The sequence below is a fragment of the Podarcis melisellensis genome, assembly GCF_964234715.1.
Source record: "Podarcis melisellensis genome assembly, chromosome: 2".
Classification (NCBI taxonomy): domain Eukaryota; kingdom Metazoa; phylum Chordata; class Lepidosauria; order Squamata; family Lacertidae; genus Podarcis; species Podarcis melisellensis.
In genome coordinates, this window is record NC_138529.1 from 14,800,316 (window position 1) to 14,820,804 (window position 20,489).

The 20,489-nt window shown below is 46.6% G+C and overlaps 1 protein-coding gene across 1 annotated transcript; it reads left to right on the forward strand.

Annotated features, from left to right (window-relative positions):
• The first annotated feature begins 11,166 nt into the window (after nucleotides 1-11,166).
• LOC309362932 (aquaporin-2-like) lies at nucleotides 11,167-19,977 on the forward strand. Its single transcript, XM_081898973.1, has 4 exons — nucleotides 11,167-11,623; nucleotides 16,580-16,741; nucleotides 18,710-18,790; nucleotides 18,940-19,977. The coding sequence occupies exons 1-4, from the start codon at nucleotides 11,261-11,263 to the stop codon at nucleotides 19,171-19,173; spliced, it is 840 nt and encodes a 279-aa protein (XP_081755099.1). The 5' UTR covers nucleotides 11,167-11,260; the 3' UTR covers nucleotides 19,174-19,977.
• Nucleotides 19,978-20,489: the final 512 nt, after the last annotated feature.

Sequence of the window (20,489 nt, forward strand, 5' to 3'; positions counted from 1 at the left end):
TGTCATGTTGATTTCTGGTGTAACTGCTGCACCCTTTTTGCATAACGGATGCAGGAATTTATGGAAAAGAGAAAGCACTGCCTCCCCCTTGCTTTGTTGTTTAGTCATTTAGTCGTGTCCGACTCTTCGTGACCTCATGGACCAGAGCACGCCAGGCACTCCTGTCTTCCACTGCCTCCCGCAGTTTGGTCAAACTCATGCTGGTAGCTTCGAGAACACTGTCCAACCATCTCGTCCTCTGTCGGCCCCTTCTCCTTGTGCCCTCCATCTTTCCCAACATCAGGGTCTCTAAATCTGATAGTTCTTTTGCTTCTCTGGAAGGAAAATACTACTATTAAAATGCTCCTTCTCCTCCTCCTCCACAGTCCAGCCTTATAAGCAGAACTGTGACTACAGCTGCTTTTCATAATGTCGGTCCAATCATAAAAAGCTTGATTAGCATTAGAGGAATTGTGTCCTCTTCTGCCAGGCACAACATAGGGCTCATTCAGACTTCCGCTTGTCCCGCCATTTCCCCCAGGAAACCCTGATCTTCATTGGAACAAATGTCAATTGTGTTTTCACAGACTGATGTTTGCTCCGATTGAGCACTAAAGAGTGGGGTTTCCCAGGGGAAGTGTTGAGACAGACAGAAAGCTGTTCAGACCTGTGCCCAGAAACCACTGGGACCCATGCTTTCTGGGCATGGAACAAGTGGAAGTGTGGAGGAGCCCATAGGGCGAGCGCATTCAGAGATGGGGAATGCGCCCCCCGATTGAAATGCTAGCACTTCTGCCTTGTTTTCTAATGTATTTTTCACGCTACCTCTTGCGTTATGGAAACTGATGCAGTACTTCTTGCACTATGGAACTGTGGCTTTTTGACTGGTATACTGGCATGCCAGTGGCATAGCGTGGGTTGCCAGTGCCCAGGGCGTGGCAGGTGTTGCTCTCCCCTGGTGGACTGAGCAGCTGGGATGGAGGTATGGGGGTGGGACAGAGCCTGCACAGGGGGGAGTCCTCCTAGTGGTGCAGTAATAAAACTGCTAGCATACATCTCAACTGTCCCGTTTCGAGAGGGACACCCTGGAATTACAGAAACCCTCCCTGGCTTCTGATCGGATCCTGGGGTGTCCTGTGAAAACACGGCTCAAAAAGATGCCCATTTGGGGGAGGAGGCTGTGCTCTCATGAGAGTCACCTGTCTCCCATAAGAGTGCAGCCCCGAAAGAAGCGCATCCTGATTTTCCTCTGTGGGAGGGCATGTGCTAGCACAATTGCAAAGCTAAGCAGGGTCTGGTCCGGTTTCAAATTGGATGGGGGACAATGTGTTGAGATTCCTGCATCTCAGGGGGTTGGATTAGATGACTCAGGGTCCTTTCCAGCTCTAGGAGCCTGTGAGTTCCCTGCATGGGGCTTGTGTTGCAAGGCTCACCCACAGACTGACTTTAATTAATATATAGACCTGTCTTCTCTCTTCCTCCTGCCATGATCCCTGCGTTTTGGGTCGTCTCTCAGCCTAAACAGTGGCGACACGAGCAGTTCTCATTTCAATAACTTCTCCCGCCATTCTCCCCTCCTGGCCTTCTCCTCTCATCGCAGCGTGCTAGCCTGGTTGCATTTATACTTTTTAATTATTGCCATTCTTTCAAAGGCATAATTACTGTGGAAATCATTGTTCAGCACTAAAGCGAAACTGGGCTAAACGGCACATTACAAGGCCGTCGGTGTTAATTGCGGGGATTCATGACAAAGAAAGTAGCAATAACATCCCAGCTTGTGGGGAGATAAGAAGGCCAGCAGTAGACCTTGTATTAAGGACGTAATATTCCGAGTATGGCCTCCTTGGAGAATCAATGTGGCATGATTCTCTGCGAGAAAAGCTGGCCCCATTCAGCCTCCCGGCTCATTCTCACGGCGGGGGATCTGCGTTGATGATAATGCCCCTTGCAGATCATCACCAAAGCACTTTATGAATATCTAATCTGGCCTTATGAAAGCAAGAGGGATAAAGCAGGTCGGCAGCTGCCTGCTTCTCTTTAAATTTAGAGGGAAGCACCGAGATTGTCGAGGGACACGCGCAGCGCTTTGGTTAAACCACAGAGCCTAGGACTTGCCAATCAGAAGGTCGGCAGTTCGAATCCCCACGATGGGGTGAGCTCCCGTTGCTTGGTCCCTGCTCCTGCCAACCTAGCAGTTCGAAAGCACGTCAAAGCACAAGTAGATAAGTAGGTACCACTCTGGCGGGAAGGTAAACGGCGTTTCTGTGTGCTGTTCTAGTTCGCCAGAAGCAGCTTAGTCATGCTGGCCACATGACCTGGAAGCTGTACGCCGGCTCCCTCGGCCAATAAAGCAAGATGAGTGCCGCAACCCCAGAGTCAGACTGGACCTAATGGTCAGGGGTCCCTTTACCTTTACCTTTACAGAGATTGCCAGCGTAAAGGAAGAGGTATGCTTCAGCAGTTCCTGAGGTTAGTTCTCTCTGGACGACCTGTTTGTAAAGAATTCACTCTGATTACCTTGCACATAATTGACACAGGGATTATGATTATTATGAGATTATGTCCGGTCATTGAGCTTTCGTTCCGATTCATTTACGTAGCAGTTATATGGCAAGGAACATTCATCCTGTTTGCTGGGTCTTATGCAGCTTCCAGTTAGTTCATTTGTTCCTTCCCCATTTTTAAAATGCATTTCCCTGTCAATTCCAAACTGCAAAAAGTCTGATTGTGGAGGCGGCTTTTTTATATATATAGTGGAATCATTGTGGATGGCAGAGCACTTTGATTATGCAAACCTAAAGTTGTGGGAGAAATGTGGACAGACCCACAGTGTGCTGCAGCCACCTGTATGAGATGTAAAACTTTCAGCCCAATGGCATGAGCAGGTTGTGTGTCTTTGAGTATATCCATTTCTTTTTTAGGGTCAAGCAATCTTGGGAAGCCCTAGGGAGAGTGGGAAAGAGCTGTGGGATCGCTCTGCCTTCTTCTCCGCAGTGGTTCCCCTTCTTGGAATGCTCTCCCCAGGGAAATTCGCCTAGTGCCTTCATTATACACCTTTAAGTGGCAGGCAAAAACGTTCCTTTTTAACCAGGCCTTCGGTTGATCTGTTTGACATCCTATACCAGGCATGTCCAAATTCCGTTTATTTCGGGGGCCTAATCCGGCCCACCGGTCAGTTTAATCTGGCCCCTGTGGCAGTTTACTTCCTGGGTAAAATCCTAAAAAACCTTCAACAACTTCAGCTCAACAACTTTGGTTGGCCCTTTGGTCAGCCCTCACGGTCCTTCACTTCATCAAATCTGGCCCTCTTTGAGAAAAGTTTGGACACCACTGTCCTGTATCCTTTTAAAATGTGGTTCTTTTCTGGGTCTGTGTGTATGTTATTGGGTTGTTGTTTTTATTCTGATTATATACACGACACAGGCACTGAATAATTGCTCTGGGACAACCTTACCTGCACCTGGTGGGTGTAGCAATGGATCACATTGATCTGCAATCACATGGGGGAATTGGGAATCTACAATTTGAAAGAGAACAGAACACCACAGAGCACTTGATGTGGTTGTGCATTATATCAAGCAAGTTGGACAAGTACCCAGGCAAGCAGAGTGTGGATGCCCGCCAGCTTTGCCTCTGCCCGATCCACTGCCCCCGCTGTGAACTCTTCTGTCTGCCTCATGGGCAATGAATTCCTCGCAGGGGATGGGCTGAATGGATGAGTGACAGGCAGTGATTTGCACCGATCTGAACTCCAGAAGCTACCGTTCCTCCCTGGGATGGGCTCTGGGGAACAAAGGCCAAGAATAGGAGGGAATGGATTGCGAGAGGTCAGGGGAGGAATCCTGGATCAGAGCTCTGATGTGGAGGAAAGCCAGCCCCATTGTTTTCCCAGGAGGGCACATCTGTGCAGGATGTTAACCAAAGGTCAAATGTGCATCCTCCTGGAACTAATTAACCTGCAACATCCTATCCCTTTAACCGGCATTACAACTTTCCTTTGTGTGCCTGTTTTCCCGTGAAGGGGCTGTAAAGGTAAAGGGACCCCTGACCATTAGGTCCAGTCATGACCAACTCTGGGGTTGCAGAGCTCATCTTGCTTTATTGGCCGAGAGAGCCGGTGTACAGCTTCCAGGTCATGTGGCCAGCAGGACTAAGCCGCTTCTGGCGAACCAGAGCAGCGCATGGAAACGGCGTTTATCTTCCCGCTGGAGCGATACCTATTTATCTACTTGCACTTTGATGTGCTTTCGAACTGCTAGGTTGGCAGGAGCAGGGACCGAGCAATGGGAGCTCACCCCGTAACGGGGATTTGAACCACTGATCTTCTGATCGGCAAGTCCTAGGCTCTGTGGTCTAACCCACAGCGCCACCCGCATCCTGAAGAGGCTATAGGGTTAGGAAATAGCCTGGTCCAAGGATGGTCAGCGACACTGGTCTAATCTTCTGCATCATTTGCCATGGCATCAGGGGCTTCTGCTTATAGATGATACACAGCTCTACATCTCTTTTAAATCAGAACCAGTGAAGGCGGTGAAGGTCCTGTGTGGGTGTCTGGAGGCGGTTGGAGGATGGATGGCAGCTAACAGATTGAGGTTGAATCCTGACAAGACAGAAGTACTGTTTTGGGGGGACAGGAGGCGGGCAGGTGTGGTGGACTCCTTGGTCCTGAATGGAGTAACTGTGTACCTGAAGGACCAGGTGCATAGCCTGGGAGTCATTTTGGATTCACAGCTGTCCATAGAGGTCAATTCTGTGTCCAGGGCAGCTGTTTACCAGCTCCATCTGGTACGCAGAACGAGACCCTACCTGCCCGCAGACTGTCTCGCCAGAGTGGTGCATGCTCTAGTTATCTTTCGCTTGGACTACTGCAATGTGCTCTATGTGGGGCTATCTTTGAAGGTGACCCGGAAACTACAACTAATCCAGAATGCAGCAGCTAGACTGGTGACTGGGAGTGGCCGCCAAGACCATATAACACCAGTCTTGTAAGACCTACATTGGCTCCCAGTACATTTCTGAGCACAATTTAAAGTGTTGGTGCTGCTGACCTTTAAAACCCTAAATGGCCTCAGCTCAGTATACCTGAAGGAGCATCTCCACCCCCATCGTTCAGCCTGGACACTGAGGTCCAGCTCCAAGGACCTTCTGGCGGTTCCCTCACTGTGAGAAGAGAGGTTACAGGGAACCAGGCAGAGGGCCTTCTTGGTAGTTGCACCTACCCTGTGGAATACCCTCCCATCGGATGTTAAGGAAATAAACAACTATCTGACTTTTAGAAGACATTTGAAAGCAGCCCTGTATCAGGAAGTTTTTAATGTTTGATCTTTTATCGTGTTTTTAGTATTCTGTTGGGAGCCGTCCAGAGTGGCTGATGGATGGGGTATAAATAATAAAGTATTATTATTATTATTATTATTACTATTATTACTATTATTACTATTATTATTATGCTTCTACTCAGCCCCAGATTATAATGTTGAAATTGGTATACCATCCTCTTTGTGTCTCAGCTCCAGATGGGCAGGTCTCAAATAATAGCCCCTCCCCTCTTCACAAAACCTAAGAAGGGACAACGTCCCACCAGGTACAGGTTTCCATGCAACCTTGAGGCACTTTAAAGGGGTTCAAGTTTGCGCTGAAAGCTATGATACACCAACCTCACGTCGTCACACATTTCTGCTGGGGCTTTCACCAGTGAACCCACTGCGCTGGGTAGCTACCCTCCGCTCTCATCTCCAAAGCTAGAGAAGGACACTTTGCCTGAAACCTCTCTTGGGAGCAATTGCAGCAGGAACCATGCCTGCAAGAGACCAAGCTCTAAGCTTTCTTAATAAAAAAAATAGTAAGCATCTAGTCCTGGTAGAAGGAAAGGTATAAAGCTCGTGTGCTCAAGACATCAATTCTATAAAATATATTTTGCTGCACTGTGTGAAATATGAGCAAGCCAGGGCTGGACTGATATTACCCTTGCTGGTACCTTTCCCGGGAAAATCAGAGGCTCACTATGTCAGGTTCCAATTGGAAGACCGGACAAACACTAGAACATTAGCAGTGGTGAAGTTTTTATTGGTGGTTGCAAGAACCAATGATCCCTATCTTTAAGTCTGAACAAAATGCTTGTTTAACCTGGAGGTAGGCTGTCTGAATTTTCCATTGCTTTGTAACAATTTGTTGGGTCTCTGGACCGTAATAAAGATTGATTGATTTATATAAAGCAAAATGTGCAGGCACCCTTCTAAATTATTTCTGTAAAATAAGCCAACCATTTTGTTTATTAGGGTTGCCGAAATGTTTTTCGGTTGTGTTTTGCTGAGCGTTGCAAAACTGCATGTGCTCCAAGTATTATTATTATTATTTTGTAGTGCATGAAAGTTAAGTTGGTTGGTCTTCAAAACACCTCAGTATATATTTTCTGGTCTCTTATATCATGCATTTCTTTTTTGGAGAAGGGGGTCCCTATTTTGGGAACTGCACTAGGCAGGCACACCAACTCTAGGGGCCTGAGGTGTCTTCAGCCCCCTCAATGTTTGTCGGGAGGGGACTGTGTTGAGGGGGCCTTGTTATGTACTGAAGTTCTCACCCTGGGCCAGCAGGGGGATACTGTAGATAGTTTTCACTCAGGTCCACATATGCAAATAAGGGATTGAAAGTGACGTTCAGTGATTGGATAGTTACAGAAAGTGGTTACTGTTGCGTTGTATTTGAGCTCTATATAAGCAGGCTGGCTGAACCCTTCAGTTCAGTTCTGGCGTGTGAGTAAACAAGAGCTGTTTGAAGAATCGCTGTGTCGTCTGATATGTTCACCCACAACTTAACAGTTTAGACTGCATCCCATTGGCCAGATTGCTCCCAGCTACAAGGGACCTACCAATTGGGTGTTGTGGCTGACCAATCGTACCCACCCACAACACAGGGTGTCGGTTTTCCAGATCTCACCACAATATGTGCCCTCTTTAAGGGAGGACCTGATTTGCCAGTTTCTTGATGGTCTTTATTTAGGTCTGGCCAGTTTTGTATTAGGCTCCTTGGTCTCTAGTAATTCTGACGTGTATTTGGACTTTAATATGCAGGCTAACGGGACACGGGTGGCGCTGTGGGTTAAACCACAGAGCCTAGGACTTGCTGATCAGAAGGTTGGCGGTTCGAATCCCCATGTCAAAGTGGAAGTAGATAAATAGGTACCGCTTGGGCGGCAAGGTAAATGGTGTTTTCGTGCACCGAGATGAGCGGCGCAACCCCAGAATCGGCCACGACTGGACCTAATGGTCAGGGGTCCCTTTACCTTTTAAGTGAGAGATAACTAGAGCATGCGAGACAGTCTGTGGGCCTCAGCCTGCGTACCAGATGGAGCTGGTACAGTTCAGTTCTGGCTTGTGAATAAACAAGAGATGTTTGAAGAATAGCTGTGTCGTCTGATATGCTCACCCACAACTTAACAGGCCTGACATGCACGGCACACGCATGATGTCACACGCATTGGGCATCACAGCTTCAGTGGCCGGCTCCTCCAGAACGATCGGCCTCCTCCAGATGTCACAACATTGTGTGACATCACACGCCCACAACATGTGCCCCAATCTTGGGAGTAATCTGGTGTCTCTGGCCTCAGGGCCTCCAACCACCTAGAACTGGCTTTGCTCCAACTTGGCTGTGCTATTGCCCCCAAGCTCAAGTGGAAACAAACGGCTCTGGTGCACAGAAGAGAAATGTGATAATTTCCCTTTGGGGAGACGCTTTGTTCAGTCCATCGTGGCTGTTTACAGAGTGGATATACTTGCACGGAATGGAAAGGGCAGGCTGCTATGCTGTAGATACAAATAAGCAGATGATGATGGATATACCCAACAGCAAACTGCTATGGGTTGATTCATGGATGCATACACTGGGACTGTGTTCAGTTGATAAATCAATTTATGCACTTGATTTACTAAAGAAGTCCCCAGTTAATCAGGCAGCAGATTTTTTTTAATTTTTAAAAATGTAATTATCTTAACACGCCAAAATTGTGGGTGAATACTTCAGAAAGTTCTTTAATTTCTGAATCTTATTTTTCTGTTTTATTTTTCCCTTCCTTCCTTCCTTCCTTCCTTCCTTCCTTCCTTCCTTCCTTCCTTCCTTCTTCTTTCTCTATTTCTTTCTCCCCCCGCCCCCTTTTGAGTTTTTATTGTACAGTGGAATCTCGGTTTCAAGTGTCTCGGAAGCTGAACGTTTCGGTTTCCGAACGCCGAAAACCCAGAAGTGATTACTTCCGTTTTCAAACGCACCTCAGAAGTCAAATGGCTTCTGCTGAGGTTTTTTCAATTTTCTCTATTGAAATGGCATGTTTTCTCGCACAGATTTATATTATTTCATATTATTTTTATATAGTCCAAAAAGATATCTAATACATGTCTAAAACATAGACAATATAAGCAGCATAATGAGAACGATTGGAAGTTTTACATTTTAACTTGTTATCTAATTATAATATATTGTAGTTTCCTTTCCTTTTTCTCTTTACTTTTACAGCTTTTGCTTTGTATGACTTGTTATCTATGTATATATGTGTGTGGGAAACTAATAAAGATAAAAGAAAGAAAGATAGAAATTGCAGACTGCTGTTGCACCTCGGTTTTCGAACATTTTGGAAGTTGTTGTAAACAAAATAAAGTCGAACGGTCTTCCGGAATGGATTACGTTCAAAAACCGAGGTTCCACTGTATCTAGATAACTGACCTGGTTTGGGGGGGGGAGGGGTATCAAGGTTTGTATTTTTCTCTATAAACCTGAATAAAATTTATTTTGTTTTTTTAAAGAAACCTGTGGGTAAATACAACCATCTTCAAAGAAGCACCCCCCTTCTCTCACACAATGCTTCTGAAAAAGAAACACACAGACATTTTTAGATAATAAGCAGCTTTAGCAATTGCTGTTTACATTTGCCTCATAGGGAGGGTGGAGGAAGGTAAATGCCTTCTCTCCCCAGGGCTGCTTCTCTGATCAATATCAACAGCCCCACTGCAAACACACACACACACACACACACACACACACACACACACACACACGGGGAGATCTTCTGCCATCAATCTTCTCCCAGCTCATCAGCGGCACATACAGCGAAGAGCATTGGACTGTGCTGTGCATTTGCCAATAGGTGGCGCCATACTTCTTCCCATTGTGAAGAATCCTGTGGTTACCTAAAAGGAAACAGGACCAATAGCCCTTATGGGTGGGATGGGAGAGAATGTCCTTAAAACGTTTCAGAACCCTAGGTGTTATCCCAACTACTCCCTAAAGGGAAAGGGACCCCTGACCATTAGGTCCAATCATGACCGACTCTGGGGTTGTGGCGCTCATCTCACTTTCTTGGCTGAGGGAGCCGACGTACAGCTTCCGGGTCATGTGGCCAGCATGACTAAGTCGCTTCTGGCGAACCAGAGCAGCGCACGGAAACGCCGTTTACCTTCCCGCCGGAGTGGTACCTATTTATCTACTTGCACTTTGACGTGGTTTCGAACTGCTAGGTTGGCAGGAGCAGGGACCGAGCAACGGGAGCTCACCCCGTCGCGGGGATTCGAACCGCCGACCTTCTGATCGACAAGCCCTAGGTCCCTGCTCCTGCCAACCTAGAAGTTTGAAAGCACGTCAAAGTGCAAGTAGATAAATAGGTACCACTCCAGCGGGAAAGTAAACGGCGTTTCCGTGCGCCGCTCTAGTTCGCCAGAAGCGGCTTAGTCATGCTGGCCACATGACCCGGAAGCTGTATGCCAGCTCCCTCGGCCAGTAAAGCGAGATGAGCCACGACTGGACCTAATGGTCAGGGGTCCCTTTACCTTTACCTTTTACACCATAGTTCAGGGTTCTCCTCCCTCCTGTGTGTGGGGAGTGGGGACCCTGCGGCAACAGTACTTTTCTATTGCAATAAAGATCAGGTTTATAAGTTGCTTTGCTTCTCAATATACTCTGGTTGCCCTCTGTTATTTTCTCCTACCGATAGGGAACCCACTTAAGGACTCTATATGGGCTCTTGGATACCCCGTAAGGGAAAAGGAGCAGTTTTTTTCCTTATTACGTAAGTGAGCACAGGATCATGGCCATAGGATCTCAGCCGCAAATCTCACTGATGATGACCAGAGGCAAATTGTGAATTTCTCAGCCCAGCCTACAGTGGTATCTTGGGTTAAGTACTTAATTCGTTCCGGAGATCTGTTCTTAACCTGAAACTGTTCTTAACCTGAAGCACCACTTTAGCTAATGGGGCCTCCCGCTGCCGCCGCACCGCCGGAGCACGATTTCTGTTCTCATCCTGAAGCAAAGTTCTCCCCCCCCCCCAATTTTTTTTATTGGTTTTCACAACATTATAAACAAACAAACACATAAGACAAACAAACATAAATCATAGCCTTATTGAAAATTACACTTATTAACATTGTTAAGTGACTTCCTCGCTTCCCCTTGGTTGAATTTCATTGGATATCCTTTTAACGGTTCTTATAAAATTTAACTTAAACATTAACCTTAGATCTTCACATTATGAAATTAAACATATTAATTCATCACTTAACATAAATAAAATCCTAAGCCAATTAAGTATCTGCAAGCTGTTTTCAGTTCATTTAACTTAACATATTTAACTAAGTAATCATTAAATTTAATCCACTCTTCCTTATACCCCTCCTCCTTCTGGTCGCGGACTCTTCCGGTTAGGTCGTCTAGCTCAGAAAAATCCATCATCTTCATCTGCCATTCTTCTATCGTTGGTAATTCTTGGGTTTTATCCTGAAGCAAAGTTCTTAACCTGAAGCACTATATCTGGGTTAGCGGAGTCTGTAACCTGAAGCGTATGTAACCTGAGGTACCACTGTATTTCACAAGGTTGTTGTGAAGGAGGGAAATGGGATAACTCCCTCTATAATGTTCTGGCTTCCTTAGAGGGTGGATGGGATATAATTGCATTAGAAAATGACAAATGGGACTCGGGCGCGGCACAATTACTCCCTTCGGGTTCTGGATAGCGGCTTCCCTTGGTAGGGAACATCAGTTCAGAAGCTGACAGCCCATGTTTTATAAAATCCCTGTGGATGGGAGGATCCATCACAGGCTCAGACAGGCCTCCGCCTGACTCATGGGGAGATGCTCCAAAAATTTCCCACCTGAAGCTCCGGTTCTTACAAGGCTGGGCCAGGTTCGTTCCAGCCTGGGGAAGGACACATATAAAGGCTTGCCGGGCTCTTTCCCCTGCCTGCGGGCTCAGAGCGGCCGCAGAGGCAAGCGTGGATTCCTGCGGCCTTCTGCAACGATGAAGCAGGAACTGTGTTCAAGGGCCTTGACTCGCGCCTTCCTGGCCGAATTAATTGGCACGACGGTCTTTGTGTTCGTAGGCCTGGGCTCTGCCCTGCCCTGGCCCCTGGCCTCCCCTTCGGTCCTGCAAGTCGCTCTCGCCTTTGGCCTGGCTATCGGCACCTTGGCCCAATGCTTGGGCCACGTCAGCGGCGCCCATCTCAACCCTGCAGTGACCGCCGCGTTCCTGCTGGGCTCTCGCATCTCCCTTTGCAAAGCTGCTTCCTACGTCCTCGCTCAGCTCCTCGGAGCAGTGGTGGGAGCCGCTCTTCTCTATGAGTTGACCCCCCGTGAGGTCCACGGAAGCCTGGGGGTCAATGGGGTGAGTCTGAGAATGATCACTGATGGGGAGGTCAGACCTTCCATGTGCCCCTATTTTCCAGGGACAGCCCCGGATTTACAGACGCCGTCCCGGGTTTTGATCTGATCCCGGAATGTCCCGCTTTTCCTTAGGACGTCCCTATTTTCATCAGAGAAATGTTGGAGGGTACGGAGTTATGTGACCTTTGAGCCAAGGAGATAAGTAACTCTGCAACTTTTAGAAGACATCTGAAGGCAGCTCTGTATAGGAAAACTTTTTAAAAAAAAAATTAATGTTTTATTATGTTTTTATACATGTTCAAAGCTGCCCAGAGTGGCTGGGGCAACCCCGTCAGATGGGTGGGGTATAAATAGAATAATAATAATAATAATAATAATAATAATAATAATAATAATAATAATTTGTTGTTGTTGATGATGATGATGATGATGATGAATAGGCCACAAAAGGAGATTGACAGACAGTGCGCAAAGGAAATGTGCTTTGTAGGATGAATGACAACATACAGCACCTCGGTTCTTAAACGTAATCCGTTCCAGAAGAACGTTTGAGTTTTGCAACATTCAAAAACCGAGGCACAAAGGGCTGGTTTAAAGTTCAATGGAGAAAATTGAAAAACACACAGTGGAAGCTGTTTGACTTCCAAGGTGCATTCGAAAACGGAAGCATTTACTTCCAGGTTTTCAGCGTCTGGGTTCCGAAACGTTTGGCTTCAGAGACGCTCGAAAACTGAGGTACCACTATATAACCCTGGAGTCCAAAGCACCGCTGGATTTATTTGGCTGCCCCAAATTTTCCATCTTACTTGAAAACCAAATCTTACCTTCTCCGGTCTTTTTTGAGATGTTGCCACAGCAACATCTTTAAGTTTTGCAGTTATTCATATGGGCTTGAATTTGAATTTCGTCCATCTAATGGAAAACTTCACCGAATTCTGGCATTCCTGCACAAGCCCAGGCCCATTTAATCCTGCTGTGATTTTAAAATAAAAGAAACGCGCATTTTCTTCTGTAGATTTTGGAGACTTTTGATGGGTCACTGTAAGGATGTGCGCATCCAAGTAGGGCTTTGGGTGCCTTGGAGCAGCCATATCCATGGAGAAAGGAGCTGTGTTTCTTCTTTGCTATTATTGCTTTGCCAGAATCCTTTCCCCTTGGTAGCAACAGAAGCAGCTGCCTTCATTGACTGTTTCTCATTCCCTGCACAGTAGTTTGAGACTCTGTTGGTCTGTTTCAGTAATCTAGAGTGATGAAGAGCTCGTGCATGTGCATTTATTAATATGCTTAGGAACGACGGGAGATTTTTGGACATCTGATTCTCCTACGATTGGGTCTGATGGTGATGTGCGTATACCAGGTGTATGGTTAGTGTCACATTCCCTCCAAGATTTCTCCGATGAAAATAAGGACCGTGCTATTCAATAATAATAATAATAATAATAATAATAATAATAATAATAATAATAGTTTTATTATTTATACACTATTCAACAACAATTATTATTATTATTATTATTACTATTATTATACTATTTATACCCCACCCATCTGACTGTTGCCCCAGCCACTCAGGGTTGTTTCCAACATACAGTGGTACCTCGGGTTACATACGCTTCAGGTTACAGACTCTGCTAACCCAGAAATACTGCTTCAGGTTAAGAACTTTGCTTCAGGGTGAGAACAGAAATCATGCATTGGCAGCGGGAGGCCCCATTAGCTAAAGTGGTGCTTCAGGTTAAGAACAGTTTCAGGTTAAGAACGAACCTCCGGAACGAATTAAGTACTTAACCTGAGGTACCACTGTATATAAAAACATAATAAAACATTAAACATTTCTTTAAAAACATCCCTATATAGGGCTGCCTTCAGGTGTCTTCTAAAGGTTGTATAGTTACTTATCTCCTTGGCTCGAGGGTCACATAACTCCATACCCTCCAACATTTCTCTGACGAAAATAGGGACGTCCTAAGGAAAAGCAGGACATTCCAAATTCGGGACTGTCCCTAGAAAGCAGGGGCACCTGAAAGGTCTGGTGTCAAAATCTGGAAGTTAAAAGATCTACTAAAAGATAGCCTCTCCTGCAACCTGCTGTCTCTGCCCCTGTGAAATGCGCAGTATAGTCTGGGTGACATTGCTGAATGGCAAGAGAAATGTGCTTTGCACATGTTCAGAGACACTCCTTTTACCATTGCTTTGTGTGTTGTGGGACCGCATCCTTGCATTAAACGCAGGTTTGTGTTGGGGGGCAGAGAGCCCTGGTAAAATCTGATAGACCACATTCCCTCATCCAAAGCTGCCCTGGTTGTGAGATCTTCAGAGCAGGCCCTTCTCTGAGAGGGCCAGTGTGGTGTAGTGGTTAAGAGCGGTACTCTCGTAATCTGGGGAACCGGGTTCGCTTCCCCACTCCTCCACATGCAGCTGCTGGGTGACCTTGGGCCAGTCACACTTCTCTGAAGTCTCTCAGCCTCACTCACCTCACAGAGTGTTTGTTGTGGGGGAGGAAGGGAAAGGAGATTGTTAGCCGCTTTGAGACTCCTTCGGGTAGTGATAAAGCGGGATATCAAATCCAAACTCCTCCTCCTCCTCCTCCTCCTCTTCTTCTCTCGGTCCTGCCATCCTCACAGGCACGATTGGTAGAGAAGCAGCACAGGGCCTTCTCGGTGGCAGCTCCCAGACTCTGGAACACCCTAGAGAAGTTAGACTAGCTCCCTCCTTGTCCTTCCACTGGCAGCTGAAGACTTTCTTATTGCAGCAGGCTTTTGGGAACTGACAACTTTTAACAAAAGCCTGGTTCTTCACAGTTTTTCTTGTAATTATCTTTATGTTCTTCATAGATCATAGATCGATAGTTTTAATTCTATTTTTTTTAATGGTTTCCCTATGTTTTAGCTGTTCTTATTTCATCTGTAAGTTACCTTGAATCCCTGTCAAGGAAAAAGGCCGGATATAAATAATAATAATAATAATTTATTATTTATACCCCGCCCATCTGGCTGGGCTTCCCCAGCTACTCTGGGCGGCTTCCAACAGAATATTAAAATACAATATTAAAATACTACGCCACGTCCAGTTTTTTCAGTTTCTCGTTTTCCTGTTTTAAGTTCAGCTTTCTACATTTGTTGTTGTTATTTGATATCATGCTGTCATACTACATTGTGATTTTATGATGTGAATTGCCCTGAGATAGGGCTGTATACAAATTTAATTAATTGATCATAGTAATAAACTGTGCCTCAGACTTAAGCCTTTGCAACCGATCTGATCAAACAGCAGAACTTTTAAATATTTCAAATTATGGCCCTCTCTCTCTCTCTCTCTCTCTCTCTCTCTCTCTCTCTCTTTAAAATCCCTTCGGTTAACCCCAGCCGCTGGCTTGTTTTTTCTGGAAGTGTGTTATGAGACTGAATTATCAGTCGGTCGGCAGAATCTGCCTGGAGGAGGCAATTCTAAATGCTGGGCGAAATTAAAATGAAACAGAACTCTCTCGCCTCGGCTTTGTTGTTTTGCAGAGAAGTCACAGAGGGCCCAGTCCGAAGGTTGCTTCTCTCTGTTCTTCACCGCCAGTGATCTCTGACCCCGAAATCTTTGGTATATTTTTGTCTCGGCTCTCGCTAATACCAGCTTTTGCAGAGCAGACGTCGCCTCTTGTCCTTTTGCCCAGTTATGCAAGGCAAGCCGGGCCCCTCCCATGCCCTGAACTGGATCCTTGATTTTTCCTCTCCTGTTCAATTTCCATTCACTTCAACTCAAGATTCACTTTGCTGAGAACTACCCTGTGACCATGGGCATACCCAGGATTTGGGGATGGGGGTGGGTGCAGGACACCCACCTGTCCGCATAATCTCTGTCTGGCTCTGTCTAGCAGATTCGGAATGAAACGTCTCGACAACAGTGGTTTTAAATTGCTTTCTTTTGACCCCAAGTGCTCAGAAAAATTGGTCAAAATCTCCAGTCATTTGAAAACTAGGACGTTAAATAAAAAACACCAGGGAGTACTTTTCGTGCAGTTAACGAGTATATTTTGCAAAATTACAAAGAACACACCTTTTTTCACTATGATGACAGTGGTACCTCGGGTTACATACGCCTCAGGTTACAGACTCCACTAACCCAGAAATAGTACCTCGGGTTAAGAACTTTGCTTCAGGATGGAATCGTGTCCCATTAGGGGTGGACATCGGGAACGAATTAAGTACTTAACCCCCTGAGGTACCACTGTATTATTATTTAATCTAAACTAAAACTAGTTTTCTTGGATTTGCTGAAAATCTTTTCTAAATCTTTCTCTAAAAAAAGCTCAACTTTGGTCAATCCTTTTTTTAAAATATGTATATATTTTATTAGGAATTTGAACAAAGCATATTATCTTACAACATATCATCCTTATTTTTCCCCCATTTCCCCCCTCCCTCCTCCCATAAAACAACCTCCCCCCCCCCCCGAATTCCCTCAGTTCCCATCTCTGGTTTCTCTGTAGATGCTATTCTCTGCATGTTACAAAATTGTATAAATCCTTAATTTATCTAACTGGTTATTATCAATAAAACGTTTGTGAGTGTTTATTCAAAACCTGCCAAGGAGTCCAGTTCACTTTGTTGCTTCTTTAAGTACTTTGTAAAAGGTCCCCCTTCATCTTTAAAGTCACAGTTACCCTTGTCCCATAGTTTATGTGTCAGTTTTGCCAATTCTGCACTTGCCATAATTCTTTAGTCAATCCAATGGGTAGGTAACTGCCAGTTTATTTATAGTGGGAGTAGATCGCAGTCTCTTGGAAGCTGGACACCTCTGCCATACCCCATGTCCTCACTGCAGCCGATGGTGCTACATTGTGGAAGCGGTTCACCGTGTCAACCCCTCGCAAACAATGCAGCTGGTTGGATCCACTCAAAAGTCCACCCGGACAGTCGAGTAGACCTTCAGGTAGGGACATTTCTCACCAATGTGCCTTCTTTTCCAGCCCCAGAACACCACGTCGGCAGGACAGGCTGTGACCATTGAGATGTTCATCACACTCCAGCTGGTCCTCTGCGTCTTTGCGTCCACCGACAGCCGCAGGACGGATGTTGGCTTCCCGGCATTGTCCATTGGATTGTCAGTCACTGCAGGACACCTGATAGGGGTGGGTATCAGGGAGAGAGAGAGAGATATACGGGTCCCTCTTGCGAAAATCAACTGCTTACATCAAAACGGTTAGCTCTTCCCTCAAAGATCCTCAGTTGTAAACTTGCGATTTGATCTCACATTTTAGGCTGTGTTTTGTGGCAACTCCAGTCCAGGGTCTTATCAACGCTGACCTTGGTGTGGAACAGGGTCATTCATATATGTGTGTGGTGTGTGTGTGTATGAATGGTGCCACAGACCTCCCAGGTGTGTTATGAGGGGGTCCGCAGATCACCAGATGGGAATCATCATGCTTATCGGGGAAACTGAGTGAACAGGAAAGCCTTAGCTATGGCAGGCGCCAAAGAAAACATATGACATGAATTATGTAATTTTACATGGATTTTTGAAGTAACAACAACAACAACAAAATATAATATTTTTTATACCCCACCTATCTGGCTGGGTTTCCCCAGCCACTCTGGGCGGCTCCCAACAGAAGATTAAAAACATGATAAAACAAGCATTAGAAACTTCCTGATACAGGGCTGCCTTCAGATGTCTTCTAAAAGTCAGATAGTTGTTTATTTCCTTGACATCTGATGGGAGGGCGTTCCACAGGGCGGGCGCCACTATTCAGAAGGCCCTCTGCCTGGTTCCCTGTAACCTCACTTCTCGCAGTGAGGGAACCGCCAGAAGGCCCTCGGAGCTGGACCTCAGTGTCCAGGCTGAACGATGGGGGTGGAGATGCTCCTTCAGGTATACTGGGCAGAGGCCGTTTAGGGCTTTCAAGGTCAGCACCAACACTTTGAATTGTGCTCAGAAACATACTGGGTTCCAATATAGTTCTTTCAGGACTGGTGTTATATGGTCTTGGCAGCCACTCCCAGTCACCAGTCTGGCTGCCGCATTCTGGATTAGCTGTCTTTTCCGGGCTACCTTCAAAGGTAGCCCCACCTAGAGCACATTGCAGTAGTCCATGCTTTAGTAGTTATGTTCTATTATGACTGTTTGTATTGGATCAGATTATAAGGTGTGCGTTCTTTGTTGTGTATTTTGTTGCCGTATACCGCAATATAGAAAGGCGGTGTACAAATTAAAAGTGAAATGAAATCAAATGAGAATATTACAGTTGGGAGGATGTTCTGGCAAGCTCCAAGCCTGCTTTGGGGGAGGGGCGGTGTTAGGCTGCAATGGGTATTGGATGCTGGAGGATATTTCATGTCATGAACAATAGGAAACTGAGCTGTGCCCGGTTCTCTGCACAGCTGGGGCAGAAAATCTCAAATGCAGAATCCTCACATGCAGTGAAAACTGCTTGCAGACTCTCCAAATGTCCCTGTCTTCCAGAATCAGTCCCAGATTTACAGAAGCTGTCCTGGTTTATGATTTAATCCCAGAATGTCCTGCCTTCCCTCATCCGAAAAATGTTGGGAGGGTATGGAGTTATGCGATACCCAAGCCAAGGAGATAAATAACTATACAGTCGTACCTTGGATCTCAAACGCCTTGGCTCCCAAAGAAATGGGCTCTGGATCGAAACCCGGGAGTTTCCAGTTTTTGAACATTCTTTTGGAACCCGAACGTCTGATGGGGCTTCCGCGGCTTCCGATTGGCTGTAGGTGCTTCCTGCAGCCAATCAGAAGCCGCGCTTTGGCTTCTGAACATTTTGGAAGTCGAACGGACTTCCGGAAGAGATTCTGTTCAACTTCCAAGGTACAAACTGTACAACCTTTAGAAGACATCTGAAGGTAGCCCTGTATAGGGATTTTTTAAAAATGTTTAAGGTTTTATTATGTTTTTATACATGTTGGAAGCCACCCAGAGCGGCTGGGGCAGCCCAGAGGGGTGGGGTATAAATAATAAAATTACCATTATTATTATTATTATTATGGAAGAGGAGGTCCCTATTTTCATTGGAGAAATTTTGGAGGGCATGTATTTGGTTTCCTTCCCTCCTCTCAACCACCTCTTTGTGTTTCCCTAGATCTACTACACTGGCTGCTCTATGAACCCGGCTAGATCCTTTGGCCCAGCTCTGGTCATGGGGAACTTTGCTAACCACTGGGTAAGAGAAGACTCTGCCTCTGTTCTGAAAGAGATGGGATGAGGAGCATCTCTCAAAGCGAGGCCCTTGCAGCTAGACCCACACAGCAGCTGCTGGCAAAGCCCTAGCCCTAGCTTTGACCAAAGCATCCTTTCCTTCTCTCTGCACAGATTTTCTGGATTGGACCGCTAGCTGGTGCCATCGTAGCCATGATGCTGTACGACTATCTTTTGTGCCCGCAACCCAGGAGCACGGCAGACCGAATTGCCATCCTCAGAGGAGACCGTGATCCTGAGAAAGAAGCAGAGCATGGACGTCAGAAGAAGTCCTTGAAGACCTACTCTGTCCACACCCTTCCCAAGCTCATCGACAGTGATGATAAGGCTTGTGGGTTGGTCTCTTAAAGGGGACAGGCTCAGCCTTCTTGTTTACGCGGTGGGCTGGACGCTGCAGCTAACCTTACGCTCAGGATCCAGCTCTGTGGACTAGGAATGCCTCGCCTTTGTCTCACCTCCAAACAGAGGATTGGGTGGGAGAAGGCACCTTCCTTGCCCATGTGACTTTTCAAAACGCTGCTTGCTGACAGGCTCTAGCTGTCATGCTTCAGGGAATCCCTCCCCGCACCCCCCACCCCTTGGCAGTAGATAAGCAGAACAAAGGAAAAGGAGTCTTCTTACCAGTCAGAACTTTAATGATCACAGCAAGAGAACAAAGAATTCCCAGGAATGGCGGTGCTCCCAATTAAGGGTTCCACCCACTTCCTCCCTACTCACCCACGTCACTACCGCGTCTTGTAATCTGAGCTCGTAACCACTGTGCTTTCTGTGCTGCCACCTTATCTACTCTTTTTGACCCTGGGCTGAGCGGATGGATGCTTTCCAGAGACAGTGAATCTGTTCACTCTCTCTCTCTCTCTCTCTCTCTCTCCCGGCGCATCTTCTCTTAGCTGTTCCCCATCCAGGATTTCCCAGCTTCTGCCTTCTGAACTATGCCCCTCTGCAAACCACTGTTCCAAATCTATACTGTCCTTCTGCTCCTGGGAAGATTCAGGATCGGGGGGAGGGGTGGCTCTGAACTATCCTCAGTGCAGCCCTCCTCAGCACGGTCCCCGACACTAGCATAGGAAAATCATGATCTCAGGAGGGCATACCCAGGGGGGTAGCTAGCTGCTCCAGGACCCGGAGCAGCGGGGGCGAGGTGAGCCGCCCAGGGGGGTGCCATGGCGATCCACCCAGGAGGGCAGCACGGCAAGCAGCCCATGGAGTCTCCCTGGTGGATGCAAGCCCCACGCTGCCATTTTGGGCAGCGCGGGGCCCCGAGCCACTGCGTCCCTCCCAGGAGGGACGCGTGGCTCGGGCTCACTGCAGACAAGGCCCCCCCAGTAAGTGCCGCCCCCCACGGTGTGACATTTTGTCACCCACTCAGGGATGACGCTGGGGTGGGCCACAACCCCCCGCACCTTGCTTTGTACGCCCCTGAGCACACCCACACTAAAAACCTTATTGTGGTTTTGAATTCATTTTTTAAATTGTCGTGGTTTTCATCAGCAAATTCTGGGAATGATCATCTTGGCGCCCTCCTCTGCTCCAGCTTGTCAATATCCTTCTTAAATTGTGGCACCCAGAACTGGACACAGTATTCTAGTTGTGCTCTTCAGGCACCCAGTAATTTACTAATATCATTTGTATGAAATTAATATGCCGATCAGAAGTTCGGCGGT

Bases quoted from the DNA above. Each gene is read 5' to 3' on its own strand.
- LOC309362932 (XM_081898973.1), top strand. From the start codon at position 11,261: ATGAAGCAGGAACTGTGTTCAAGGGCCTTGACTCGCGCCTTCCTGGCC. The intron at 11,624-16,579 runs GTGAGTCTGAGA...CTTCTTTTCCAG, and splicing joins GAAGCCTGGGGGTCAATGGG to CCCCAGAACACCACGTCGGC. The intron at 18,791-18,939 runs GTAAGAGAAGAC...CTCTCTGCACAG, and splicing joins GGAACTTTGCTAACCACTGG to ATTTTCTGGATTGGACCGCT.